Source organism: Phasianus colchicus, chromosome 26 (assembly GCF_987193195.1).
Source record: "Phasianus colchicus chromosome 26, bPhaCol1.hap1.1, whole genome shotgun sequence".
In the NCBI taxonomy this organism is placed as follows: domain Eukaryota; kingdom Metazoa; phylum Chordata; class Aves; order Galliformes; family Phasianidae; genus Phasianus; species Phasianus colchicus.
In genome coordinates this window covers 5,628,329-5,655,734 of record NC_143461.1, presented here as the reverse complement: position 1 = coordinate 5,655,734, position 27,406 = coordinate 5,628,329, and the positions used below count along the sequence as shown (strand labels likewise).

Genomic DNA, 27,406 nt, shown 5'->3' with positions numbered 1-27,406 from the left:
GTGAGTTCTCCTCATGCCATCGGGACAAACAGCAATGAACGTTCCATTGTAAACTAACTGACACAAAGGGAAACGTCTTGGAAACCACTTGAAATTATTTATTTGGTGCCACTTAGAAGTCATTGTTTGAGGGGCTTGCTCTGCCCTTTGCACAGTTCTGCTGTGCGTTTTTTCTCTTTGCAAGGTCTGTGCAAAAGCTTCCAGAGCTGTTGGGAAGGTGGAGGGGATGTGCTGGGCACAAACCTGAGAGCACCGAGTTAATGGGTTGCATTTTGGCATCAGAACCAACCAGGGCTGATTTCTGGCACCCCCGGCAGCCGTTGCTGTGAGGAGGATGAGGGTCGGCCTGCTGCTCCTGGAGGCAGGCAGCTCTGCTCCCAGCCGTGCAGCTCTGCAGCAGTGGAGGAGCAGCAGTGCTGTCCTGGGGCATTGAGCCTCCAACCTCCAACCTCTGCTCCTGGGAACTGCAGCAGGCAGCAGCAGGGACGGCTGCTCTATTTCTCCTTTAAAGGAGTTTACACGCGCGTATTTAAAACTAACACAGGACAAACAAAAAATCCCTAAACTACAGTAAAACTGCAAAGGAGGTGGGGGGAGCTCCCCTGTCCCTGCGTGGGGCCCGGCAGGCCGTGCAGTCGCTGGCTGAGGACGAAGGAGCAGAGAGGTCGGAGCTGGGCGTGGGGCTGAGCTCGGGACACCGGGAGGCGGGAGGGCAGGGAGGGCACCGGGGGGGGGACGGGCCCTGCTGGATTTGCTGAGATCGATGGGTGCAGTACGGAGGTGGGGGGTATTGCGCTGACGACCCGCTGCGGGCACCCGGAGCCGCTTCCCACCTTCCTGCCTGCGCGCATCAACTGCGGGCTGCGGAGTTCCGCCCGTGAGGAACGACAGAAAAAAAATGCAGTTAAATAAAAGGGGGGAAAAAATCAATCAGAAAACGGCTCCCGGGCCGGCAAGGGGCGGTCAGTCCCAGGCGTGGGCACGGCGCTGCTGCGTCTCACAGCTCCTCGTGGACCTTCTCTCGGTCCTCATCCGACTTCAGCTTCAGCTCCTCGGCCGTGATGCGCCCGTCCTGGTTGCGGTCCTGGTTCCCAAACATGTCGGCGATGACTTTCTCGGGGTCGGAGCTGGGCATGAGGCGTCCCTTCCCCTCTGCCACCTGGGTCTTGATGAAGGTGGAGAACTGCAGCGGGGACAGAGGATGGGATGGGTGGGACACAGCACTGCGCTGAGCGCACAGTGAGGGCAGACGATGATGTCCCCATCGCAGCCCCGTTGTTCCCAGCCATGATTTCTGCGTCAGAGCATTCCTCCTGCCCGACCCCAGCCCTTCCCCGGTGCCCGGGGCCAGCAGTGTCCTTCGGGTGCTGCTCCCTGGGTGGGTCCCTGTGCCCTCCCTGTCCCCCCCGACCCATAAGCCCGCGCTGTGGGCACCTCGTCAGCGGGGATCTGCCCATCCTTGTTGAGGTCCATCTGCTCAAAAAGGTTCTCAGGAGGGTCCCCGTGCCAAATGAAGAGGTATCCTTCGGGAACCCCCTCCTCCAGGGAGATCAGCTCCACCTCGAAGCGGAGCACTGCGCTGCCGGGCACTCCCCGGGCTGAAAAGCAAGTGAGGGCTGCTGGGGAGCTCAGAAAGGCTCTGTGCAGAGGTGAGAGCTTCCCCAGCAAGGTGCAGGAGCCCCACAGGTTCCAGAAGGCCCTCAGCACGTACTGTAGGCACCGCTGTGCCATCCCTACCTCCATTCTCGCCGTGGCCCAGGTGTGGGGGGACGATGAGCACCCGCCTCTCCCCCACACACATGCCCAGGAGGCCGCTGTTGAGACCCTCAATCACCTTGTTGGCCCCCAGGGTCACCTCCTGGGGCTTCTCGTAGTCGTGGCTGTGGGGGCACAGAGAACCACGCGACTGAGAAAACTCCGTGGTCCCACCAGGCTGCAGCCCACATCACCCCGCAGTGCCCACAGAGCCCGCGCCCTCCAGCCCAGCGCTGCCAGCCCACGCACGAGGAGAAGAGCCGCGTGCCGTCCAGCAGGGAGCAGTTGTAGTGGTAGCGGATGAAGTCTCTGTCGCGGGCGGTGACGTTGCAGCCCTCGGGTCGGTGCACGGTTTCAATCTCCACCGGGTCGTCCGGGTTGTGGAAGTCGATGATGTGGACATCAAAGATGAGCACAGCAGAGCCGGGAATTTTGTTCCCTGGAAAAGGAGCAGGAAGAGCTGAGCAGGCAGCACACAGAGCAGGTAAAGCCCTTCTTGCTGCTGCCACAGCTCGCAGCACCAGGCCCCTGCAGCTCTGTTCCTTCCTGCCCCGGCCCACCCAACTCCCCCCTGCCCTGCCTGCAGTGCTCCCCATCAGAGCTCCCAACAATGCCTCCCCACCCTGCGCTCCCCCCAGCCAGATCCCCTGCAGCCCCTTACCCACTCCGTTCTCGCCATAGGCCAGGTGTGGGGGGACCACCACCCGCCTGCGCTCGCCAATGCAGACACCCTGCAGGCCCTGGTCCATGCCAGGGATGATGTAGCCCTTCCCAATGTAGGTGTTGTAGGTTTGGTTGCGGGAGTAGCTGCAGCAAGAGAAGTGCAGGGTGCTGTCAGGCAACAGAACTGTTCCATGCGCTCATCCCCCACTGCACCAAACCTCCTCCAGGGATGTAGCAGGCAGGTAAGATCCTTTTTGGCCCATTTCATAGTTCTTACTGCCCTCCGCTCCCAATTCCCCTGGATAACCCAACACCTCCTTGCAGCCCGCTGCTGGCCATGGGGCGAATGTGAGCACCTCCCCCCCAGACCTGGAGTCAAAGAGCGTCCCGTCCATCAGCGTGCCGTTGTAGTGGTAGCGCACGAAGTCCCCGGTCACAGCCCTGCGCCTGCAGGACGCCGGCACCTCCAGGTGCTCCAGAGAGACGCCGTCCTTGGGGTTGTGGAAGTCCACCAGCAGCACGCTGAACACCAGCGAGGCCTGTGGTGGGATCACGGTCCCTGTGGAGGGGGTGGGTCAGCCCACACGGGGGTCCCACTTCCCAGGCAGGGGCAGTGGGTGATGCCCGACTCACCGTAGCCCTTCTCCCCGTAGGCCAGGAATGGTGGGATGATGATGCTCCTCTTCTCCCCAGCACACATGCCCAGCAGGCCCTGGTCCATGCCCTTGATCAGCCAGCCAGTGCCCACATATGTATCATAGGTGCTGTCTTTGCTGTAGCTGATGTGGAGAAATGAGGAAAATGGCTCTGGAGCTGTGCCAGCCCCCCCAACCCGGCAGCAGGCTCCCAAAGCCACCCCTAACCCTAACCCTAACCCTAACCCTAACCCTAACCCTAACCCTAACCCTAACCCCCACCTCCCCATCGCCTGCTGTGGTGAGCGCTGTCCCCATACCTGGAGTCGAAGGGGGTTCCATCCAGCAGAGTGCCGTTGTAGTGATACCGCACGAAGTCTGAGTTCTCCACCGTGCGGTTGCAGTGCTCAGGTTTCACCAGGGTGGTGATCTGCAGTTTGTCATCCTTGTTCCAGATGTCCAGCATCACCACATCGAAGTACAGCGTGGCATCAGGGGGGATCAGCCCCGCTACAGTGGCAGCAATGAGGACAGAGCGCAGAACAGGGTGAGGAGCAACCAGTGCTAAGGACACAAAGCTCTGCAGCACATACGGCACCACTGAATGGGGCAGTGAGGGTCCTTGCTCACTACAGCCCATCCCACAGCTTCTGCCTGGAGCGGTGGATGAGGACCTGTGCAGGTCTGAGGTCAAGCCTTGCCTGTGGGTCTGTGGAAGGGACTGCTGAGATTTGGGAGGCCGCAAACACCCCATAAGATTTTCTTTGCAGAGAAACCAGATGTGAGCCCCCTGTGCCCACCATGGAAAGTGACACAGTGTGGTGGGCAGGGACTGTCCCTCCCTGCAAAGCCCTGTGCAGACACCACCTGTGTTTGCTGTTCAGAGTCCCAGCGCAGATCCATCCATCCCCAGCTCTTCCCACGTGGGCGCCCATCGCCCGTCCCCACCGCCGCGTGCTTTGGGGACCCCCGACCCCGCAGCCCTTACCCACGCCGATGCTGCCATAGCCCAGGTGGGGCGGCACAATGAGGTGCCGCCGCTCGTTAACGCACATGCCCTGCAGCCCGCGGTCCATGCCGGTGATCAGCCGCCCCACGCCCACCACGCCGGCCACGGTGGCCCCTCGATCATAGCTGTAAGAGGACACAGCCGTCAGCACCACGTAGCACAGGGGGGCTGCAGGGCACCCCCAGCTCCTGAGCAGCACCCATCTCCCCCTGAGAATCTACGCAGAGTTTCCAGCCTTGCAAGCAAACTTCGTTCAACAGAAAAGCACGGCAAGGCCGCCTGTGGGCTGCACGGCCACGGGGCAGCCACCTCTCCCCTGTTCTGCTCTCTTGCAGAGCTGTAGCTCACAAGTAATGAGGCGTCCCCCAGCCCTGCTTCGAGGTTTTGCCAGGACTGGGGCTCCTGCCACAGGCACAGCCCTCAGCTCAGCCTGCAGTGCTCAGTACAGGGCTGAAGTTTCACTGCCTGGGGAGAGACATGTGGGCACGTAGGGGCGGAGGGGCCGGGAGCTGCTTCCAGAGGTTCCCCACATCTGGCACAGCAGCGTGGCATGCAGGGCTTCCTGCCGCCTCCCGGCAATTCTAAACGGCCACATTTGCAGGGAGGAGGAAAGAAGGCAGTGCAGGCCTCATTTGTAGACATTTGTCTTTATTTTTAAATCTTTAAACTATAGGCTCTAAGAAGCAACTGGGGGCCATTTTGGGTAAATGGAAATCCTTTGTCCCCTGTAACATGCAGCGAATGCTTCTCCTGGAAGCTGTGCTGCCGTCCTTGGGACAAAGAGTTATTTCAGCAGCAATATTTTAGCAGCTCCCATCGCTTCGGGGCTCACAGCGGCAGCAGGGGCAGTGCGTGGTCCCTTCACTTTCTCTCCCATCCGTTTTTTTGTGAGAAAAGTACCACTGGACCCCGAGAGGGACCCCTTTGCTTTTCAGCGGCTGGAGAACGCCCGCTTGTTCCCGTGCTTTGCCAGGCCCCCACCGCCGCCTCCACCCCCGCTCACATCGGTGCCAATGGGGCACTGCCCCACAGACCCCCGGGGCGCAGCGCACGACAGAGGACCGCCTCGGAGCGACTGCTGCTGCCACGTCTCAGCGCCGCTGCCCGCATTCCTCCCGCAGCGCACGCACGGACACGTCCCGAGCGCAGCGCGGCTCTGCGGCTCCCCCCCCCCCCGCCCACTGCTCCCCCCCGGATCGATTCCCCCCGGGGATGGGGGCGGGGGGCACCGCCGTCCGTCGGGGCCGTGCGGGGGGGTGGCGGTGTCCATGGGGGGGGGAACCCCGCGGGGCCGCGTGCAGCGGGAGCGGGCCGAGGGCTGTACCTGGAGTCAAACTTTTTGCCATCTTTAAAGGTCCCATTGTAGTGGTAGCGGATGAAGTCCCCCATCTGGGCCTCCCGCAGGCAGACCTTGGGGATGTAGTAGCGCTCTATCACCACGTCCTCCAGCGGCCCGGGGTCGCTCAGCCCCAGTGCCCCCAGGAGACTCAGCAGGAGCGCGGCGCTGCCCGCGGCCATGGCTCGGAGCGGCAGTAGGGGGAAGCGGGAGCTGAGCCCCCCCGGCCCGGCCCGGCCCCGCCGCGCTTCTGTACACGTGGAACGGGCCCGGCCCCCCCCGGCCCCCGCCCCAGGCCCGGGGCGGTGATTCCCTGCGATGGGGCGGGCGGAGAGCCGCGGCACAGCGGAACTCCGCGATGGAACTTTAAAAAGACCTTTTTCTTCTTAGCGGGCAGTTCTTTGTGCGAAGGGAGCGGCTTTGTGCAGCGCCGGGTCCTAGCGCTGCCTGCGCCCCCCCGGTTTGCTCAGGCTCTGGCGTTTGGGAAGAGTAAATACGGGTAATTAACGTAATTAACGCCCGTACGGATAACCCTGGCCGCTCCTCGGTCTGCTGCTGTTACTGAACGGCAGTGATCAAAACCCCTGTAACCGCCCCTGTAACAGACCGTCACGGATCGGAGCAGCACGCAACGCGCACCTACACGTGCCCCCCACCCCCTCAAACCATCCGGGGCTGCGGGGAGAGCCCTCTGCCCGTTCCGCCCGCACGGCCGTGGGTTGGGCCGTGGCCAGCGCGGCCGTGCCGAGTTCTGCGAGTTCAGCCGCAGCCCTGGGCTCTGCGCTCTGGGCTCTGGCACAGCGCGGGGATCCGCCTCCGGCTGACCACGGCCAGCGGCCAAACCAGCGCTGCACGCTGCCGAGCGGGGGGGAAGGAGCAGCGCAGCGCCGAGCGCGCAGCGCAGCGCACTCGAGGGATCCCCCGACACCCCAACTCAAAGCGCATCCCGGGGCAGTCAGCATCACTCGGTGCCAACCCCGCCCTGCGCGCAACGCGCGGAGCCGCACTAAGACCCTGCGCTCCCGACGCGCACCGCCCCTTCCTCCCCCTCCCCCGCCCCCGATCGCCTCCTGCGCGGAGCGCTGCGCGGGCAGTGCGCGGCGGCGACGGGGATGGGCTGCGCGGCGCTGGCGCTGCTGCTGCTGCTTCTGCTGTTGGCGGCGGGGCCGTGCGCGGCGCAGTACGAGCAATACAGCGTGCGCGGGTTCCCCGCGGCCGCGCTGGAGCCGCTGCAGCGCGCCTACACGCGGGCGCTGGCGCAGTACGCGAGCGCGCAGTGGGCAGAGAGCGCGCGGGCGCTGGAGGCCAGTCTGCGGCTGCACCGCCTGCTGCGAGACAGCGAGGCGCACTGCCACCGCCGCTGCGCCGAGGGGGGATCCGCGGAGGAGCCCCCCGCCGAAGGGGACCGCGCGGAGTGGGAGTGGGAGCGGGAGCTGCAGCTCTTCGGGCGGCTGCTGCGCCGCGCGGGCTGCCTGCGCGCCTGTAAGCGCGGCCTGCCCGTCTTCCAGCTGCGCTACCCGCCCGCGCAGACGCTGCGCGATTTCCAGCGCCGCCTGCCCTACCAGTACCTGCACTATGCGCTATTCAAGGTGAGACCGCGCAACGTCGGGAGTGGCGGGGGGTGGGGAGTGGTGGGCTGCCCTGGCCCGGGGGTGTGGGTGTCCCCCATCGTGCACCCCCACATCTTCTGTACCCCTGTCCGTCTTCCTTTGCTCTGCACTCCTCCCATTCGCTCCCTTCACCCCGTGCCCCCCACCCTGTACCTCCCCATTGCCACCCCCATACCGTGTCTCCCCATCCCACATCTCCGTTCCGCACCTCCACTCTGCACCCCCAAATCCTGCTCCCATCCCTCCCGCATCTCTCTGCCATGTGTTCTCCCTTCCTGCTCCCCCCATCTTGCACCCCCTTCTCCCCCCATCTCCTCCATCCTGCCCCGGCACCGCCGCACGTCAGCAGCAGCAGGATGCGAGGAGCGTGCCCAGGATGGGGCCCCTGTGGCTGCCCTCCCCAGCCCTGTGTGCCCTGGTCTCCCCCCTCCCACAACCCCTGCTGGGGGTTCCCCGAGTTTCCCATATCCCCCATCTCTCTGTGGGCACAGACGTCCCCCAGCACAGCTCTGTGGGTGCCCCTGGTCCACATGGAGAAGTTTTCCAGGGACAGATGGAATTTCTCCAGCTCTGCTGTGCCTACATTCTACCTTTGCTTCAACACCGCTGTCCCCAGGGCCCCCCGGGTGGGTAGAACACTGCCTGAGGAGGGGGACACAGGGCTGTCCCTGCCGAAGGAGCGTGGCATGGGTGGGCGGGTGCAGCAGCACTGCTGCTTTGCTCCTCAGTGCTGTGGCCCCATTCACCCCGCGGCGACGAGGAATGGCCTGACCTGGATACTTAATGCATTTTCCTCTCGGTTGCTCTGGCTAAAATCCATTTAAGGGATGGTTCATCCAACCCCTCCAGCTTTGCTTCTCGGAAGTTGCAACCTGAGAGCTCATAGAAGCAGCAGCAGAGTGGGGGCAGCTGCCGAGCTGGCACTGGGGCTGGAGGAGAGTCTGACAAACCCATGCCACGTGGGTCACTGCCAGAGGGGCTGCGCTGTCCGTGCTGCCACCGTGGGCGTGGGGAGAGCTTTGTGTGCCTCAGCGCACACCGCTCCATCAGCGGGACGTACCTGCCCTGCCCGCACCCTGCCCATCCCTCGTTGCCAGTGAGTGATGGGCGCTGGGGCTGTCCCCTCCCGAGGATCGCCTCCTGCCCTGGGACACATCCCAGCATCGCCCCTGCAGCCCCACGCACCGCCCCCCTCTCTCCGCAGTCCAATAAGATCGAGAAGGCGGTGTCGGCTGCTCACACCTTCCTGCAGAAGAACCCCAAGCACGAGATGACCCTGAAGTACCTGAATTACTACAGGACGATGGTGGATGTCGATGAATACCTCGTGGACCTGGAGGCTCAGCCCTATGAGGTAAGGAGGGAACAGGCTGGGGCGGGAGAAGAGAAGGAAGAGGAGCATCCCACAGGGTTGGTGTGTGCCCAGCAGAGCCCATCCCAAATCCCAAAAGTCCTTCCAGCAGAGCCCCAGCTCCCCCACCTTCCTGCCCCAGAAAGCATCTCTGGGGCCGGTGCCAGGGATGGAGCTGTGTCTGGAGAGCACAGGGCAGCTCTGGGGGCTGAGCCGTCTGCTATGGGGCTGGGCACGGGGCCTGGAACCCAACGAGGAGGTGAGCAGAGCCCTCTTGGTCCCCGCAGCCGATCTTTGTGCGCTCAGTGAAGCTCTACAACAACGGGGATTTCCGGAGCAGCGCGGCTGACATGGAGCAGGCGCTGGCTGAGTACTACAAGGCGTACGAGGACTGCCTGGCTGGCTGCGAGGGCGCCTATGAGCTGCAGGAATTCAAGGACTTCTACCCGGCCATTGCAGGTGGGTGGGCAGAGGGCGGGGGAGTGGTGATGTGGGGCAATGTCTGACATTATCTTGTCCCCAGACCACTTTGTGAGCGTTCTGCGCTGCAAGGTGGGCTGCGAGACCGAGCTCACCCCCAACGTAGGCGGCTACTTTGTGGAGAAGTTCGTGGCCACCATGTACCACTACCTGCAGTTCGCCTACTACAAGCGTGAGTGTGGGCTGGGAGTTGGGGGCCTGAGCCCCTGGGGTGTCCCAGGCAGGGTGTCACCCCCCTGTGATCCCCCGTGTCACACTCTGGCCCTGCAGTGAATGATGTGAGGGATGCGGTGCGCAGCGTCTCCAGCTACATGCTCTTCGACCCGGATGATGCAGTGATGCAGCAGAACTTGGTGTATTACCGCTTCCACCGCGAGCGCTGGCACCTGCAGGAGGAGGACTTTGAGCCCCGGCCGGTGAGAGCCCCCCCAGCCCCTGCCCTGGGGCTCAGTTGACGTGGAGGCTGACATGGCCCCTGCCCCCCCCCCCACCCTGTGCCCAGGAAGCCGTGCGCTACTACAACAGGACGGCTGCACAGAAGAAGATGCTGGAGTTTGCCAGGCAGTACCTGCAGGCTGATGATGAGGTGAGTGATGACCACTTTTGGCGGCTGCTTTTGGGGGTCCTGTGCAGTTGGGGGCTGTGGGTACCCCAAGGCAGGACCCCTCCTTGTGGGTGTGGTGTGGGGGTCCGTCCCTGAGCAGCCCCACAGGAAGAACTGCTGTGGTCACTGCACTGCTTCCTCCTCCCACCCTGTGCTGCAGATGGAGGTGGATGATGGTGAGGAGCCGGACCTGCAGGATCTGCCCTCAGACGGCGAGTTTGAGGGTGAAGGGGACTACGAGGAGGGCTTCTTTGCAGAGTGGTGGCAGGAGCCCAACACCAAGGGGGACAAAGCCGATGAAGGTTCCTGACACTGGGGCTGGGGGCTGTGATGTGAAGTTGGGGAGGGGGCTGCTGCATCGTGGTGCCATCATTCCCTATGTTTGCAGAGACCCTCTGATGCACCAGGAGAAGGGGATCCTGGCCCTGGCAGAGCAGAATGGCTGTGATGCCATCCTGGGGACTCCAGGCTCTTGCTCCATGCTGCACGGGAGCACAGGTCATTGAGAAGGGTCGATCCTGCCCAGTGTTCCCAGCAGGACTGCCCCTTCCACCGGGACATGGCTGCCCTAATTCCTATCAGAGGAGCAGCCACACCACCGTGCCACCACCTGTCCGGTGCCCCCTGAGCCCCCCAGCCCCGATGTCCCTGGGAGCCCTGGCAGCGGTGCCCTGTAGCAGCACTGGGATTTGCTGTGCCCCTTCACTCCTCCCCAGAAGCCAAAGACCAGGGGACCGGCACCAAACTGCTGTGCTGCCTTGTGGGTTCTGGGCACGGTGGTGGTTCTGCACATCCTCAGAGCTCACTCGGGGCTCCTGCTCTGGTGCTGGCAGCAGCCCACCCCCACCGGCAGCTCCAGAGCCCCTCTCCCCCCCCCGGAGCCCACGGCTCGGTGCTGAGCGATGCTCCCGGGGCACGGCATCCCCGTGCCGGTGCGTCCCGTCGCCGCCTCTGCCCCACACGTGCCTTCAACTCTCTCCACACCAGCCCTCCATAGCTTTAAGCTCCATTAATTTAATGCTTCCCGTCTTCTCGCTTTTTTTGTTTGTTTGTTTTGTATTTTAAACGTACTGGTGCTGAACTTTTAATAAAATCCGGACCGGTCTTTTGACGGCTGCCTCTGCCCAGGGCTCCTCGGGACGGGCGGAAGGGCTGCGTGCCCCTGCAAAGCCGGGGAGGCCTTGAAAGACTGGGGAAGGGAGGTGGCGGTCGGGGCGGGGACCCCAGGCTGAGCGGTGGGGCGGCGCAGCGGGGCTGCAGACACCCCGTTCCTTTCCGCCTTGCGGGCGTCGAGGGGCTGGCAGCACGCGGCCCCGCTCCGCACCGGGACTTGGCTACGAAGACTGAAACCGAGAGGCTGAATCACGGCGTTGGCCCCGGGGCAGGGAAGGGACGGGCGCTGCCGGCGGCTCCCCGCCCTGCGCCGGCTGCGGGGCTTCCCCGCTCCGACCCGCAGCGCCGCCCCCTCGGGCCGAGCCCCGCTGGGCTGCGCTCCGCTCGCCGCGATTGTTCGGCCAAAACCGCCCCCGGGAGCCCCGAGCCGCTCCGGGTCCGCCGCGCGCCCAACCCGCCCGGTTCCGTTCCGGGCGAAACATCGCGGCGGAGCCGCGCCGCCCCCTGACGTCACCCAGGTGGGCCCTTCGTGCGAGCACGCCCTTCCCCACCCGCCCTCGCCCCGCCCCCGCCCCGCCGCCCAATCACCTCCCGGCGCGCGGGGGGCGGCCGCGTCCCCACCAATGGAGAGCGGATAAACAAGGGGAGGGGGCGGGGCCCGTCCCGCCGCGGTGAGGACGGACGGGCAGGAGAACCAATGGCGGACGGGCGGCGCTAGGCGGGGCGGGGCGGGGAGGGGCGGGGCGCCGCTCGCCTTTTGTTCGGGCAGGAGCGGGGCGGGCGGCAGTGCCCGCGCGGGGAGCGGTGCGAGGTGAGCGGGGCGGGCGGGGCCGGGGCCGGGGCGGCGGCGGCGGGTTCCGGTACGTGCGGGGCATCGCGGGGCTGGGCTGGGGGTACCGGGCTCGAGGGGCTCCCGGCGCCGCGCGTTGTTTCGGGGCCGGGCTGTGCCGCTCCCCTCCGGGGCAGCCGCCGCGCCCGGCCGCGCGCATCCCGTCCGACCGGTCCGGGGCTCCGCTCCCGGCAGGGCTCGGCTCCGGCCGGGCCGGCAGTGGGCGCTGCTCCCGGGGCGGCCGTTCCGCCGCGCCCCGCCCGAGAGCCGCGCACCTGCCCCGTGCAGCCTGCGGGGAGCGGTCCGTGCTGCGGGAGGGGGGAGGAGGAGGAGGAGGAGGAGAACGAAGGAGAAGGAGCCCTTCCTCCCACCGGGAGCCCCGCGGGCCGCTGACAGCGAACGTCGAGGGGAGCGGAACTCGGCTGAGCGCGGGGAACGCTGTCGTTGCGTTCGCCGGGTGATTAGCTTAATTAATCAGGCAGATGAAAGGATAACGCGGAGCCGGTGCTGGGAGTTGCCCGCGGAGGAAGGCGTGGGCTGCGCGCGGGGGGACGCGTGGGAGCGTGGGCGCCTCCAGGGGCGCAGCCCGGGGCGGGAGGGAGCGGCGGTGACCTCAGCGCTGTCCCCGCGTCCTGCCGGCGTTGGGCGCTGCGGGCGGCCGCTGTCCCACCGGTGCTGGGCGGCGGTGCCCCGGGACCCCTCTGCCCCCGTGCCGGGGCTGCGTCCCCGCGCTGTGTCCCCGCGCTGCCCCCTGCCCGCCCGCGGCGGGGTGACGCGCGGTCCGGTGCGTTGCGGGGCTGGAGAAGGCACGGGTCCCCTCCTGTGCCCTTGTGGGCGCGCGCTGGGCGGTCTGCGGAGGGGAGCAGCCATTAGGTGTCCTCCCACCTCTGAAGGCTGTAATCGTTCACCGCTTTGGAGGATTTCCACAAAGTGGTATGAAAAACCCATTTGGCAGCGAACTTGGCTTAAACAGGTGGGCATGGGACGCGCCTGCGCGAAACCCGGCTGGCGGTGGCCGGGGTCGTGTTATCCCGGCCCTGGTGCCATTCAGTGGGCGGTGAGGAGCTGCCGGGGGGGGCTGCACTGCAGCTACCCAGCTCTGGCGGTGGGGAAGCGCTGGCGGAAGCGTGGGGGGGGCTGCAGGCCGCTCTCCCCCCGCCCCCACAAACAATGGCTCCCACTCCATTGTCTGGTGCTGCAGCCACTCCCCTGGGGACGGCGGGGATGCAGGCATGCGAGCGGCCCGTGCCCGGTCCCCGTGTGGGTCCCAGCGGGCGCTGTTGGTGGCGGTGCTGCTCGTGCTCTGTTCGCAATTGGAGACCACGGAGTTTCGTCTCTGATCCCAGTGCTGTGCTTTAGCGTTAAGGTTGGGTGCTGCCCTCCTCCTGTGAATTCCTCCTTGTTCCCCGCATCAGACCCCCAGCCAGATGGGGGTGCAGGTAGCAGCCTGCAGGGAAGGAGCTGCCCTGTGCAGCTGCAGCACGGGGGCTGCACTGGGAGCTCACAGGGCTCTAATTTAAGTGTCTGTACCACAGCTCACGCTGGTCTTGAAATTTTAAATTAGGCTGGCTTCTAATTAGCAAAAGTTAAAAAGAAGTTTCATTTCTATTGAAGCAATGCAAGTCTGCCTTGGCAGACTCTTGTGGCACAGTTGCCAGCTCTGACCTCTGTTGCAGGTGGTGCTTTTCCACCTCGGTGCTTTAAGGCTGTGCCCGGAATCAGCAGCGACTGGGGTCTGGGTGGCAGCTGTGGGTCGCAGTTGGTCCCCTGGGACCAGGGGTGTCCCCCACGGGGCTGTGCGCTGCTGGCAGCGCCTGGCTCGCAGTCAGCCCTGGAGGATGCAGTGCTTGAGCTGAGGCAGCATTTCCAGCTCCACCAGGGTTGGGTTTACCCCGTTTCCCAGGGATGGGGTTGGGTGTTTGGGGATGGAGCAGGCATGCTGTCTGCGCGTGGGAGAGGCTGCCAAAGGAGTCTTAAAACTTGACCTAAGCAGCTTAAAAACACATCTGTGCTTACAGTGCTGCTGGCCAGCACTGAGCTGCAGAATGCTCCAAAGCTGCATCCTGTGCTGCCAGCTGAAGGACGGCCCAGCACAGCCCTGAATGCCATGTTTGGCGTGTTGCTGCCTGCTCTGCTGAGTGCTCCCGAGTCCCATGTGCTGCAAGGGTGGTGTGGTGCACCCAAAGCTTTGGGGTCTGGGTCTGTGCATGCTTCATCATCCTCGCACGCTCCCTCCTTGTCCTGCATCAGCCCTTGCTGTGCTTCCTATGGGTTGTCCTTAGTGTTTGCTCGCCCTGCGCTGGCTTTGGGCTCAGGAGCCTGCTGGGCCACTGCATCCTCCTGCCTCGGTGGGGTGGGAGCTGGCTGTGCTCCCCCCTTGTGTGCAGTGTGCTGTGTAAGGGTGGTGAGGGGAGTGCAGGAGGAGTGAGGGGCAAGATGTTTCTAATTAGATAGGTTTGAGATCTCTCTCCAAATCTGCCATCCCTGGTTGGTTTTTCTGCAGCTGCTGACAGGCCTGGAGGCATTTCATAATGCTCGAGTTGCTCGGATCTAAAATCCCTTTACGCAAAGGGCAGGCGCCTTGTGCTGGAGCAGAGCTCCTGTTGGCTCGGGGTGCTGAGCTGTGCTGGGAACTGCTTGGGATGCTCAGTGCTCTCTGAATATCCCATAGCTGCTGACCTGACCCATTCCCCCAGTGCTGCGGAGATGCACAGCAGGGGTCATGCAGCACTGCAGCTAGGACTGGAATTGGCCTTGTGGCATCATTTCTATGCGTTGGGCAGGGGTCTGTTGGGGGGAGGGCAGGTGTAGAGCTGAGCTCCTCTAGCAGCAGTGTGAAGCCCTGGCACCGTAATACAGCTGTGCTGCTGGCTGATGGCACAGCTGTTCCATGCTGGCAGGGCTGTGCCAATCCCCACCTCGGTGCCAGCAGCGATCCCACTCCTTTATCCACATCCCCACGGTCTCAGGGATGTGCTGCTGTGCTGCTCTGTGCAGACGCAGGGTCGGGATCACAGGCCAGGAGCATTCACTTTGCTGGTGGCGGAGACCTTTGGCTGCTGTAAGAGTGCTGCTGTAATCACAGTGACACCCGGCCGAGCCCTGGTGACAAATCATTAACCTGCTCCGACAGGCTGTGTGCTGACGGGTGTTGGCGATAATTCCCTGTGAAACATTTGAACTTTGCAGATGTAATGCAATTGGATGGGGAAATTAAGCTGGGGCGCAGCAGCCTTCAGCCCTGCTTCCCTCCCTCTCAGCCCGCTCTCCTGGCAGATCTGGGGCCGGGTGGCAGAGCCCTGTGCTGATAGACACCATTATGGTGTCTGGAAACACACGTGAGCCTCCAAGCTGAAATCCTAAAAGCCTGCAATTATCGCGTTCATAAAGGACAACTTGTTCTTGGTGCTCTTTAAAACAAAATATTTTTTTTTTCTTATCCAGATGGAGTTATTGTGATTAATTGCACTGTGCCAGCTCTCCTTTTCACAGGCGAATGGCGAGCTCCCATCCTCCCCTCCCGTGTTCCTCGTGAGATGTGGGAATTCTTCTTGCTGAGGGGATGCGCCCTGCTGGGCGGTGGGGGCGCCTCCCCTGTCGGCCACGCTGGTGGGGCGGGCAGAGGGGTGAGGCCGCAGTGTGGGATCGCCGCGCCGTTCCCAGGATGGGGCAGGGTGGGGTGGGACGCGGCTTCCACGTGCGGGAGCGGCTCCTGCTCATGGCAGGGGATGGGTGTTGGCTCCGAGGGCGGAGGGAGGCTCAGAGCTGTTCTCCACCTGGGAAGGAGCCAGGGCAGCGGCTGCGTGGGGTGTGAGGGTCCCCAGTGTGGGCAGAGCCGTGCGGGGGGACGTGGGCGCTGCTGGAGCTGGCGGGGGGTGCCGGGCTTTGTGCCGGGAGCAGTGCTTTGAACGGTGGCTGTGTGCCTTGTGGGAGCGCTGCTCTGGGCGCTGCTTGGTGCTCCATCAGCTGCCGTGGGGAGCTGTGTGGGAGCTGGGCTCTGCGTGCAGTGGGGCTGCGCGGTGCCGCACCAATGGCTCAGCCTCGTGGTGAATAGAGACAGATAGAGACAGGCCTGTCTGCTGCGCGGCGGTGCTGTGCGCTGTCATGACAGGAATGTGCAGCAGAGCACCTTGTCCCTGTGTGCTGGCAGTGCCAGAACGTGACAGCCCGCTCTTGTCTGCGCCGGAGCTGTCAGCAGCCCTCTGTGGGGCGGAGATGTGGGGCTCTGGTGGGCAGTGGGGCCGGGGGGGGCTGAGCACCAAACAAAGGCGGTGTGCTCAGCTGCTTTGTCAGCGGGCAGCCAAGGGCAGGGCTGCGGTGCACGGCTCCGGGATGGCCGCTCCTCGTTAAACTTCAGTCTGCTCTCATTCCCTTTGAGTTATCTGTGCTGCAAAGCCCTCATGGGAGCAGCCCGTGCCAGCACAGAGCTGATGTAACGCAGCCCCTCGATGCTGGGGACGTCTGAGAAGTGCCGTTCTCTCCTTCCCTGTGCCATTTGTTCTTCTGATGGATCCTGTTAAAGCCCATTGAAGCTCTGGCCCAGTTGTTAGCAGTGGTGCCAGCCGTGGGACGTGGCTGCTCTGGCACTGCTGTGCTGTCTGGGCAGGTGGGAAGGGCAGAGGTCACTGATGCACAACAGGAGCGCTTCTGAAATTGCCCTTTCTTACCCTGTATTTGTTGAATTGCGTTAAATGTCTCTCTCCTTTCTTTAAAAGCCTCAGTGGCTGTAGTTGCAGTTGCTCGCATGCTTCCTGCAGCCCAGCTCACTGCTGGTGCACAGCGCAGCTCTGGTGCTGTGCTTTGTTCTGTGTGCTGGGGGTCAGGCAGCTCCAGTGCTGCTGCCCACAGTCGGCGCCTCGCGCCACCAACAGCTCAGGGAGCGGAGCCTCCTGTGATGGGATGCGGTGCTGCGGGGGCTGCTGAGCAGTGCAGCCCTGTGAGCCCACCGCCAGCACTGCAGGGCGAGGGGAGCCCAAGCAGTCCTTACCTCTGCGTGAGGCTCTGCTTATCGCATCCCCGCTGCTGTGCTGGGCAGCTCGGCTGTAAATCAGCACCGGCTGTGGATGCTGCTGCATCTGTCCTGCCTGCTGTCACGGGAGCTGCAGGAAGGGGCTGTGGGGGGGGAGGTGTTTACTGGAGACTTCCCCTGCAGACAGTCTGGGGGGGCCTTTAGGGGGGGGGATGATGCTGTCTGGCTGCTGATCAAACAAGCCTGGAGGAGCCTTCTGGCCGGGCTGTGCAGCAGCTTCCCCTGTTTCTTCACCAGGATGCCTGGCTCCAGGAAGCAGGAGGAGAGGGTTTAACCTTTTCCCAGCCCCAGTCCTCGCCTGCCTCTGTGCACTGTGCCCTTCCAGAGCTACTGGGGTATGCCCCAGGTGTTCCTCTCCTTGTGTGAGCTGCCGAGTCCTTCGTTGCCCCATTCCTGACTCTTGAGCTGGGAGGGAGGCAGAGGGTCCCACTCGTGCTCCAGTGCGAACTGTTCAGCAGCACCAGAGGCACCAATGCTGGCTGCAGTGATCAGATAATACTGAAGGTCGAAGAGGGCCAAGCTGCCATTCCCTGCCTGTAGTGTCACCGGGTGCCTCTGGTCCCTGCTGAGGGATGGGGACAGAAAAAGCCTGTCTGGTGCCTGCCCCTCTGAGAGAGGAGTGGGATGTGTGCTGCAGGGCTCAAAAACATCACTTTGTGTGCCATCAGCTTCACCATGGCTTTGAGCAAACCTGCAATGTCCATCACTGGGGTGGTGCTGGGCCAGCTGTGCCTCCCTGTGCTGAGTGGGGCTGTTAGTTCAGCCTGTGCTCATTGGTGTGGACCCATTCTCCTGATTGTAGCTGTTCCTATCAGATCTCCTGAGCTCATCCTGCATCTCAGCAGCTCAGCTCACCTTGGGTGTCACAGTGTAGACAGGGAGGAGTGCAGGGAAGGGGGGGAGACTGCATCGTGTTTGTGATGAACTGCTGTGTAAGAAGTCAGTGTCTGAGCCAGACTCAGGAATGCTTGGGAAATGAAGTGTCTATCATATGCCAGTAATTGCAGAACAGCATTGCAGGTTGACTGGCTGTGTGCAGATGAGAACTGGTCCCTCCTAGCAGCTCTGTGCCATGTGTGGGACCTGGGCTCTGAAGCATTAACACTTTTGGCTTTGTCCATCCAGGGCAGCTTTCCAAGTGGGGCTGTGGGGACCTGGTGGGTTCCTGTGGCTGCTGCCCAGATTCTGCGTGCTGCTATGGGGCTGTGTGGGCACCATGCAGCCCTCTGGTGTCAGCTGCTCCGGATGGCACCAGGGCCTGCACTTATCTCTGCTGCAGGGGGAGGGGGATGAGCCCCCCAGGACCCGTTGGTGAGTGGCTGTGTTGGTGCTGCCTTTATCAGGCTCCCAGCAGCGTCTGGGGGCTCCGACTTCGTGGCCGCAGTGACCAGATGGGGGCAGCTCCTGTGTGTGCACTGGGGCTTGGCTGCAGGGTCCTGGCTGGGTGCTGGGCCCCACAGTGCAGCATCACCCCCACATCTCTGCTGCATTGATCAGAGCACGCAGCCCCTGCCATGGGAATAACCCCCCCCCAAAAGCCTCCATTAGCGGGGCTGCCTCTCACTGCTTTATAAACATGCATTATGCACAAGCCATTAAAGTCGGAGCGGTACTGAGTGTGCGGAGTGCTGCTTTACAGCTCGGAAAACATCGAATTGATGAGCGGCACCCTGCCCTGCTTCCAGGAAGGCTGCTGGGGGGGTGGCGGGATGCGGAGCGCTCCGGCTCTCTGTGCCCCACAGCTGCTCAGCAGGAAGGAGTTCTCCGTACCTGGCCGGGATGTTTTCCCCGTGAGTGTGGGGCTGTGCCGCTCGTTCTGCTGGGAACAGCCCGCAGCGCTGGGGCGAGCCGCGCCAAGCCCGTGCGCGCCGCCCGGCATCCCCAACCCCCCCGTGCGCAATTCGCGTCCCGGCACCACCCGACGCCCTGACTCAGCCGGGCGGTGCGGGGCCGGGGGCTTCTCCTGCCGCCCCTCGCTCCGGGCGGGAGCCGACCCTGCGGGACTCCCCGAGCTCTGGGCTGCAGCGGGGGCCCACGGCCGTCCCGGCGCTGCGTGCTCAGGTGGTGGTTACGCCTCTGCTGGGCAGCGCTGCTCCTCGAGTCTGAAACTCTGACTCATCCCCTCCGTGCGGCCTCGTGCGTGGCGACGGGCCGGGGGCTGCGTGGGGTCGGTTACTCAGCCTCCTGCCCCCTGTGCTTGTGGAGCTGTGACCCCCCTCCTCCGCTCCCCCAGATCCCCATCCTGCAGACAGCAGAAACCCAGCCCTGCTCTAAAGCAAGCCCAGGCTGCGTTGGTGGGGGCTTGGGGCTACTCTGTCCCTGCAGCGCGTTTGGGGTCGAGGTGCCCCGACCCCCAGTGCGGACAGCAGGGCTGGAAGCAGGGCTCGTCTTTCGGCACCTCCCTGCCGGCCGACAGCTGCTGCAGGCTGCCGAGGAGCAGCGTCAGCCCCGCGGTGACTCACAGCATCGCCATGCGGGCGGCTGCGGGCGGGCGCAGCTCCTGTCTACGTGGGACCTCCCGTGGGGCCCGGCTCGCCCTCTGCTCCCGGAGCCTCCCGTGTCGGGGTTGGGTGCGGGGTTCCCGTGCCCGGAGTGTTCCCAGCGCTGCCCCCCAGCGCTGCGAGCCTCTGTGCTGGGGCTGTGCCAGCACCGCTGCCCTGCTGCGATAACAGCGCCCGGTGCTGCTGGGACTGCCCTCCCCCCTCAGGACTCCGTGCCGGGTTCCTGCCCTGAGCTGCTCATGGAGAGGGGGGGGATCGGTGGGGGTTACGCTGGTGTCCCCCAGCCCGGTGCTGCCAGGAGCCAGCCCTGAGTATGCCGTGGGTCTGCCTGTTTATTTTTAGGAGTTTTAGGAGCATCCGCTCAAAGGGTTTACCTCATTCTTGAGGGCTCAGCCTCGTGCTCAGCTCCCGTTGCAGAAAGCAGCCTGTAAGCACCGTGGCCCATTTGCTGCTGGGACGCGGTTTTGCGTGGCAGGCGCTGGCTGAGCTCCGCTGCAGCCGCGGTTCGTGTCTGAACAGGAGCAGCAAAGTGCTGAGCTGTGGGTTCGTCATGGCTGTGGGTTCGTCATGGCGGGGCTGCCTTTCATCTCGCTTGGGGGAGGAGGGCAGATAGCGATCTGCGGGGCCGGGCTCTGACGCTCCCCTGTGCCCCGCAGTGCAGCCATGGAGGTGATGAACATGATGGAGCAGCCCATCAAGGTGACGGAGTGGCAGCAGACCTACACCTACGACTCGGGCATCCACTCAGGTGTCAACACCCAGGTTCCCTCCGTCAGCAGCAAGTGCATGGGGGACGACGACGAGGTGTACGGGAAGCAGTACACCATCAAGAAGACCACCACCACCAGCTACTGCCAGGGCGGCGGCCAGGGCCAGAGCCAAGCACAAGGTAGGGGCGGGGGGCTCTGCTGCTGCCTTCCCCGGGGCTGTTGCCGTGTTCCCGCTGGGCACTGCTCCACACAGCCTTCCTGTGAGCTGCTGCTGCCTGAAATCCCCTCCTGCTGCCCTCCTTCCCTGTACTGAGGGCACGCAGCCAGCCCCGCGCCGTGCTGAGCTGAGCACATGTTGCAGCCACTTGGCTGGCTCTGGGGAGGGCAGCAGGTCCCAGCCCACGGGTCGGCGTCTGCTCCGGTGTCCCTGCTTGGGAAGCTGCCTTGGCACGGCTGTGAGCTGCCGGTGTGTGCCACAAACCTGACAGCCGGGGTGCAGCCACATGGGCATAGCCTGCGGTGCCGGAGGAGATGCTTCCCCTCATCCTGTCCCCAAAAAGAGGGCAGAGCTGTGCTGGTTCCGCCCCAGAGATGGGTCCTTGAGGACAGAGCTGCAGTTCCCTGGGAGCAGAGCTCTGCTTGGTGCCTGTCCTGTGCTGGGGGGAACGTGGGTCTGTGATGGGTCTGCTCCTGCTGTGCCCATTCCTGCAGCCTTGGCCTGGGAGGGCTCTGTGTCCTTTTCCTAATCCCCAGTGCCAGCTGGTCCCAAGTTGAAAATACCCTTAATTTTTTAATTAACAGGCCTTGTGTGACAATTGCTTAATCATACTGCCTAATTAAGTGTTGCCTTATCTCTGTACTGCCGTATCTGTTTACACTGGAAGCAATGGCTCCTTGCAGGACGTGCCAGGACTGCTGACGGGGCGGGTGGCATCATGCTGGGCTCACTGCAACCGGGAAGCAGTGCTGGGAGCACTCCTGCAGGAGAGCCCAGCCTCACACTGTCTCTCCCTCTCCCCACAGCCGACATGGAGGCTCAGCTGGCCATGACCCGGGCTCAGCGTGTCCGTGCTGCCATGTACCCCGAGACGGTGGAGGACCGCTCACTGCTCATCACCACGCAGGTGGAAGGGCAGCAGACCAACGTGCAGCGCCTGGCAGAGCCCTCACAGATGCTGAAGTCAGCCATCGTGCACCTGATCAACTACCAGGATGATGCCGAGCTGGCCACCCGCGCCATCCCAGAGCTCACCAAGCTGCTCAACGACGAGGACCCGGTAAGCAAGCATGCTTTGCTTGGGCTTTGAGTTTCAGGACTCCTGGGGCATCCTTCCCACCACCTCCTTCCCAGCTCTGTGCTGTGGGTCTGTCCTTATGCTGCAGTGTAGCTCCTGGAGCAAGGCGAGCAAGTTGTTAAAACCAGCAGCCTCGGCGCAGGGCAACACATTGGTGCAGGAATCCCGGTGTGCCCCAGGACCCCCAAACACCCCTGACTCCTCTCCCCACTGCAGGTGGTTGTCAGCAAAGCAGCCATGATTGTGAACCAGCTCTCCAAGAAGGAAGCGTCCCGCCGTGCCCTGATGCAGTCATCTCAGATCGTGGCGGCTGTGGTGCGCACCATGCAGAGCACCAGCGACCTGGACACAGCGCGCTGCACCACCAGCATCCTGCACAACCTCTCCCACCACCGCGAGGGGCTGCTCTCCATCTTCAAGTCTGGCGGCATCCCGGCCCTTGTCAGGATGCTCAGGTACAGGGGGCTGGACAGGAGGGGATGGGCTTAAACTGAAAAAGGATGAGTTGAAATTAGGTAAAAGGAAGAAATTCCTTACTATGAGAACAGTTAGGTCCTGGGATGCTTCCCGGAGCAGCTGTGGGTGCTCTACCCCTTGGGCTGCCCAGGGCCAGGCAGGGTGGGGCTTTAGGCAAATGTAGAGTCCTATACTTGGGGAGGAATAACCACACATATCAGTACAGGCTGGGGGCTGAGCTGCTGGAGAGGAGCTCTGCAGAAAGGACCTGGGGGTCCTGGCGGCCAACAAGGTGACTGTGAGCCAGCAGTGTGTCCCAGTGGACCCCAAGGAGATGCTCCTGCCTGGCAGTGCCCATGGGGCGGAGCAGCGGTGGGCACCACCAGGAGCTTGGGGCCATGCTGGGGGGGGCAGAGCCAGGGTGCCCACACTGTGCTGACGTGGCTCCGTGCCGCCCGCAGCTCGCCGGTCGAGTCAGTCCTCTTCTACGCCATCACCACGCTGCACAACCTGCTGCTCTACCAGGAGGGTGCCAAGATGGCCGTGCGCCTGGCTGACGGGCTGCAGAAGATGGTGCCACTGCTGAACAAGAACAACCCCAAGTTTCTGGCCATCACCACCGACTGCCTGCAGCTGCTCGCCTACGGGAACCAGGAGAGCAAGGTGAGCCCATGGCTTGGGGGTCCTGGCAGGGTGGGGAAGGGACAGCTGCCACCACCTCAGCATCACGCCTGAGCCCTCGCAGTGCTGTGTCCCCACCTGCACAAACAGTCCCAATGTGGCCAGTTGGTCGGCATGTCTGGTTCTGCCTCTGCTGCTCAGAGCCATGCTTCTGTCTTTGTGCTTGAGCTGCTGCTCTCCTCCCATGCGTGAGCTCTGCAGCCCTGCGGGGCAGCAAGGTCTGCTCCCTGGGTGGGTGATGCTGCACGTCCCGAGGGTCTGCAATACATGGTGCTGCCCGCACCCTGGCCCTGACCCTGCCTGCTTACCTTGCAGCTGATCATTTTGGCCAACGGAGGCCCCCAAGCCCTGGTGCAGATCATGCGCAGCTACAACTACGAGAAGCTGCTGTGGACCACCAGCCGGGTGCTCAAGGTGCTGTCAGTGTGCCCCAGCAACAAACCCGCCATCGTCGAGGCCGGTAAGAGCTGTGGGGCCGCCTCCTGAGGTCGGTGGGCTTTTGGGGTGATGCCGCTCGCCCTCCCGCAGCACCGACTGCTGCTGGCTGCTTGCTCCCCACCCCTCTGTGCACCGGGTGCTGAGTGTGGCCCCTGGGGCCCCAAGAAAGGGTCATGCTGCTGCAGCCCTCCCATGGACAGCTGCCCTGTGGGGCACGGCAGTCCTTGAGCCGCCGGGTCCCACCACCCATGTCTGGGTTTGTGGCTGCTGAGGCACTTTTTGGGGCTGTGTGTGGGCAGGAGCCAGCCTGGCTGGCGGGCAGGAGCTGCTCTGCTCCGCATTTAGCAGTCAGCCTCTGCTGAGCCGCGCGGCGACGTGGTGCGTTGGAGGCGGCAGCCGGGTGGCACCCAGCCTGTGCTCACTGCACGGTGCTGCGGCTCCGTTTCCTCTCTGCCGGGAGCTGTGTGTGTCAGTATTTATAGACACAGTGTCTCGTGTCCCTGGCAGGTGGCATGCAGGCTCTGGGCAAGCACCTGACCAGCTCCAGCCCCCGGCTGGTGCAGAACTGTCTCTGGACCCTGCGAAACCTCTCTGACGTGGCCACCAAACAGGTGGGTCTGGGGGCTGCTGTGTTGTGTTCAGCTCAGCTTTTAGGGGAGCTCCTCCCAGCTGTGGAGCCCCGTGCCCATGCCAAGCTGATCCCGAAGTGCTGTCCTTACGTTGCTCTGCATCTGATCAGCTGCGGCAGCATCCCCAGACACCCTGATCGTGCAGCTGCCCGCCAGCTCCCGGCCCCATGAGGATGCAGAGCCCGAGGGGTGCCCAAGGCTCAGCTCTGAGCTCTTCCAGCCCTTCGTCACCTCCTGATGTGTTCCCCATGTGCTCGGGTTGCAGATTAGCGCCTGATGCAGTGTGGAAACTATTTGTGCTGGCGGTGGAAGCGTGCAGCCGGTCCCCTGGCTCTGGCTGCAGCACTTTAACCCCTTCCTGGCACTGCCTGCACAGCTGGGGCCAGAACTGTAGTCACAATGGGATTCTTCTGGTAATGCTCGCTCATTGCATCACTCCCAGCAGCCGGGGCTGTATTGTTCCTGTGTTTCCAGCAGGAAAAACCTGGTGGGGATGTTAAACTGAGCAAAGCTGTACGCATTGAGCACTGCCACTTGTGCTGCCAGAGTGATGCTGGGGAGCACTGGGGTGCAGACAGGGGTGCACCAGCCTTGGTGGCTATGGGAGATGAGAGCCTGGAGCTGGAAGAGGGAGAGGGGGCGGGGTCTGGGGGAACAGCCCCTCTGCACACATCGAGAGCTGCAGCCCCCAGGAGGGGTTTTGGTGGAGCCCACCCGGGAGCCAGGCAGGGTCAGGCTGGTGGGAGGAGCTGCTCTGACCCCTGTCTGTGCTACGGCAGGAGGGCCTGGATGGAGTCCTCAAGATCCTGGTGAACCAGTTGAGCTCTGATGATGTCAATGTGCTGACCTGCGCCACCGGCACGCTCTCCAACCTGACCTGCAACAACAGCAAGAACAAGACCCTGGTGACACAGTCGAACGGGGTGGAGGCGCTGATCCACACCATCCTGCGGGCGGGCGACAAGGAGGACATCACCGAGCCGGCCGTGTGCGCGCTGCGGCACCTCACCAGCCGGCACCCCGAGGCAGAGATGGCGCAGAACTCCGTGCGGCTCAACTACGGCATCCCCGCCATCGTCAAGCTGCTCAACCAGCCCAACCAGTGGCCGCTGGTCAAGGTGCGGGGCGGGGGGGCCATGGGGGGCTGCAGCTGGAGCCGCACGCATCGGCTGCTGTGTTTCCGTCGAGTTAATGGCTGCTAATGGGAGGAAATTGCTCGTGCTCTGCTGCGGTGAAACCCATCCTCGCCCCCCGCTGTGGGGGTGTAGGATCCGGTGTGGGAGGATGCAGGAAGCCTGAGGCAGCCTGTGCTGCAGGGGGGCTGCAGGGCGCCCTGTGCCTCTAGTCCCCGCCTGATGAGTCTCTGTGCCCTCGCTGCAGGCCACCATCGGGCTGATCCGCAACCTGGCCCTGTGCCCGGCCAACCATGGCCCGCTGCAGGAGGCGGCCGTCATCCCACGCCTGGTGCAGCTGCTGGTGAAGGCTCACCAGGATGCGCAGCGTCACGTGGCAGCTGGCACACAGCAGCCCTACACGGTGAGTCCCGGCACAGCCAGGTGTCCCCAAGCTGGCGGGGTCTGTCCCCATGCTCAGTGCACGATGGGACCACGGCACGGGGACCCATCTGAGCGCACATCCCCTCGCAGGATGGCGTCAAGATGGAGGAGATTGTGGAGGGCTGCACGGGAGCGCTGCACATCCTGGCCCGGGACCTCATGAACCGCATGGAGATCTTCAGGCTCAACACCATCCCCCTCTTCGTGCAGGTAGGGGCTGGGACACGGGGCCGTGCCGTGCTGCCTCCCAGCTGCTGGGAGCACACGTGTCCATGTAGGGCTGCACTGCGGACACAGCCCCACTCCGCCCTGCTCTCTCCTGGCAGCTTCTCTACTCACCGGTGGAGAACATCCAGCGCGTGGCGGCCGGCGTGCTGTGTGAGCTGGCCCAGGACAAGGAGGCTGCCGATGCCATCGATGCCGAAGGGGCCTCAGCTCCACTCATGGAGCTGCTGCATTCCAGGAATGAGGGAACAGGTGAGCGCAGTCCCGGCCCCGTGCTGGGCTCTGCTCGCCGAGGTGGATCCCTGAGCCCTGCCACAGCGGCTCAGCTCCTGTCCCCCCACAGCCACCTACGCGGCCGCCGTGCTCTTCCGCATCTCCGAGGACAAGAACCCCGACTACAGGAAGCGTGTGTCTGTGGAGCTCACCAACTCGCTCTTCAAGCACGACCCCGCGGCGTGGGAGGCGGTGAGCACGTGGGGATGGGGAGGGGGCAGCCACGTTGTGCCCCATAGCAGTGCCTGCATGGCAGCGCTGGGTGGGGGAGGGGAGGTGGTGGCTCTGGCTCATGGGACGGGGATGCTGAGTGCAACGCGCTCGTTCCCCACATCTCAAAGCATGCCACCTTCTTCCCCAGGCTCAGAGCATGATCCCCATCAATGAGCCCTACTCGGACGGTGAGTGCAGCCCTGCAGTCCGTGTGGCCGCTCGGTCCCTCTCAGCACCATGGGAGCCGGGAGGGCGGCTGTCACCCACAGGCACTGAGTGTCCCTGTCCCCCAGCAGAGCTGGACCCTGGCTACCGCCCCATGTACTCGGGTGACATCCCCCTGGACCCCATCGACATGCACATGGACATGGATGGAGATTACCCCATGGACGCCTACAGTGACGGCGTCCGCGCGCCCTTCGCCGACCACATGCTCGCCTGACCGCCCGCACAACAACAGGTGGGGGTCGGGGGGGCTGGGGGGCTGCGTCCCACTCCCCAAAGCCCACAGTGACACCCACTCCTCTGTGCAGGCGTTTCCTCTGTGCCGAGGGCGGCCTCAGAGCTGAGCAATCGTGAGAAGGACTCGGGAGACAGAAGTGCCTGAAGACAAACGTCCCCATTCCCACGAGAGGTTTCATCTTTCTGTTTTATTTTCTCTTCGCTGTGGGTCTGTGCAGGTCCTTCCTCCTCGGACTGCTTCGAGCACCTACTGCCGCATCCAGCATCCAAATACTGTTTCTGAAGCTTTAAAACACACAAATTCCGCATCTTTATCAACCTTTCATTGGCAGAATAGTCTTTTCTATGAATATATATATTTCCTTTTTATTTTTAATATGGTGCCAACGGCTTTTGCCGTCTTTAAGTTTGTGCTTTCTAACGTCCCCACGATTTGTTCTGCGTGTTAACGTTCTAGGGAAGGGATCTGATGGGAGAAACCCTTTGTTTTCTGCAAACTGCTGTCAGAGGGGCAGCCCGGGGTTTGCTGAGAACAAACGGAGCCGCAGCCGGAGCCCTGGGGCTGCCCGTGGTTTGGATCTCTGATCTGCTGCTGGGAGCTGACTTGTCCCCGCAGTGCCCATAGAGGAGTGACTCCAGCATTAGGAACCGTGTCCTGTACCTCCTGTACCGATCTCTGTTGCACATTTTAACCCTTTCCCCTTCTTTTGGTGAGTGGTGTGTTTCCGTCCCCTTTCCTTATCTGATGACTTTTCTGAAGAGGCTCTGGATCTGATGGTCTAACACTCCGCCTGGCCGTGGACGGACTGTTACTGCAGTGGGTCAGGAAGGGAAGATTTTATTATTTCTATAAGTTGTTTTTGTATAGACCAAAGCAAAGAATAAAATAACCCCCCCAGCCCCGGGTTGTCGTGAGCCTTTTCTTTGTCAGCCGGGATTGTGGGTCCACTGGGGTGGGATGGGCATCATCAGGTATGGCGCTGGGTCGTTTGCACGCCCACCCCGTCCTGGCTGCATGTCTGCTCTGCCAGGAGGCGGCAGCTCCTGGTAATTAAGATGTTTGTTCATTAAGCAGCATCACCGGCGTCTCAGCTCTGCTGTGGCGCGGAGCTCATTTTAATGAGCTCTGGGGGATAAACGCGCACTGCGGCCGAGCGGAGCCGGGATGGAGCTGCGTGCGGTGAGGTTAAAAGCGGTGATTGACTCCCATCCAAACTCCCGCAGCCGGGCGGTATGAGCGGCACAGATGGAGGAAGGAGACCTCAGCGACAGCTGCTCCCTGCGAGCGGTGTGGAAGCGGCTCTGGGCGCCAGGCTGGCAGCGTGCTGAGAGGTGGAAACTTCCCAAAGTTACCCGCGAACTTCACGGTGCCCATCTGCTCGTGTGTCCCCGCGTCCCCCCTGCTCGGCACCGTGGCTGTCGCAGGGATGGGGTGGGCTCTGCTGCCGCAGCGCTGGGAGACAGGAGCTGCGATGCCCCGCTCCGCCCTCGCGCTTTGTGACAGCTCTGCCGTGCGGAGGCTGAGGGACGGGACGGGGAGGTTCAGCATCTGT

General features: G+C 63.4%; 3 protein-coding genes across 4 annotated transcripts; 2 read left to right on the top strand and 1 right to left on the bottom strand.

Annotated features, from left to right (window-relative positions):
• Positions 1 to 60: 60 nt before the first annotated feature.
• On the bottom strand, positions 61 to 5,657 carry FKBP10 (FKBP prolyl isomerase 10). The gene is made up of 10 exons (XM_031600637.2): positions 5,387 to 5,657; positions 4,042 to 4,187; positions 3,374 to 3,563; positions 3,052 to 3,197; positions 2,788 to 2,977; positions 2,417 to 2,562; positions 2,005 to 2,194; positions 1,738 to 1,880; positions 1,435 to 1,598; positions 61 to 1,183 (listed from the first exon to the last, which is right to left on the bottom strand). Exons 1-10 carry the CDS (start codon positions 5,578 to 5,580, stop codon positions 998 to 1,000), a joined length of 1,695 nt encoding a protein of 564 aa, XP_031456497.2. The 5' UTR covers positions 5,581 to 5,657; the 3' UTR covers positions 61 to 997.
• A 791-nt stretch (positions 5,658 to 6,448) lies between these two features.
• On the top strand, positions 6,449 to 10,554 carry P3H4 (prolyl 3-hydroxylase family member 4 (inactive)). The gene is made up of 8 exons (XM_031600638.2): positions 6,449 to 6,987; positions 8,213 to 8,362; positions 8,647 to 8,818; positions 8,883 to 9,011; positions 9,110 to 9,255; positions 9,342 to 9,425; positions 9,604 to 9,745; positions 9,832 to 10,554. Exons 1-8 carry the CDS (start codon positions 6,511 to 6,513, stop codon positions 9,840 to 9,842), a joined length of 1,311 nt encoding a protein of 436 aa, XP_031456498.1. The 5' UTR covers positions 6,449 to 6,510; the 3' UTR covers positions 9,843 to 10,554.
• A 750-nt stretch (positions 10,555 to 11,304) lies between these two features.
• JUP (junction plakoglobin) lies at positions 11,305 to 26,754 on the top strand. Of its 2 annotated transcripts, none has more exons than XM_031600666.2 (15): positions 11,305 to 11,367; positions 19,572 to 19,804; positions 20,649 to 20,902; positions 21,137 to 21,375; positions 21,838 to 22,039; positions 22,373 to 22,517; positions 23,003 to 23,106; positions 23,904 to 24,242; positions 24,505 to 24,660; positions 24,771 to 24,890; positions 25,007 to 25,157; positions 25,249 to 25,370; positions 25,540 to 25,579; positions 25,688 to 25,851; positions 25,925 to 26,754. In XM_031600666.2, the coding sequence occupies exons 2-14, from the start codon at positions 19,579 to 19,581 to the stop codon at positions 25,831 to 25,833; spliced, it is 2,244 nt and encodes a 747-aa protein (XP_031456526.1). In that variant the 5' UTR covers positions 11,305 to 11,367; positions 19,572 to 19,578; the 3' UTR covers positions 25,834 to 25,851; positions 25,925 to 26,754. The 2 variants fall into 2 exon arrangements, with proteins under 2 accessions (XP_031456526.1, XP_089980972.1); XM_090124846.1 differs by lacking the exon at positions 11,305 to 11,367 and adding an exon at positions 11,822 to 11,842.
• Positions 26,755 to 27,406: the final 652 nt, after the last annotated feature.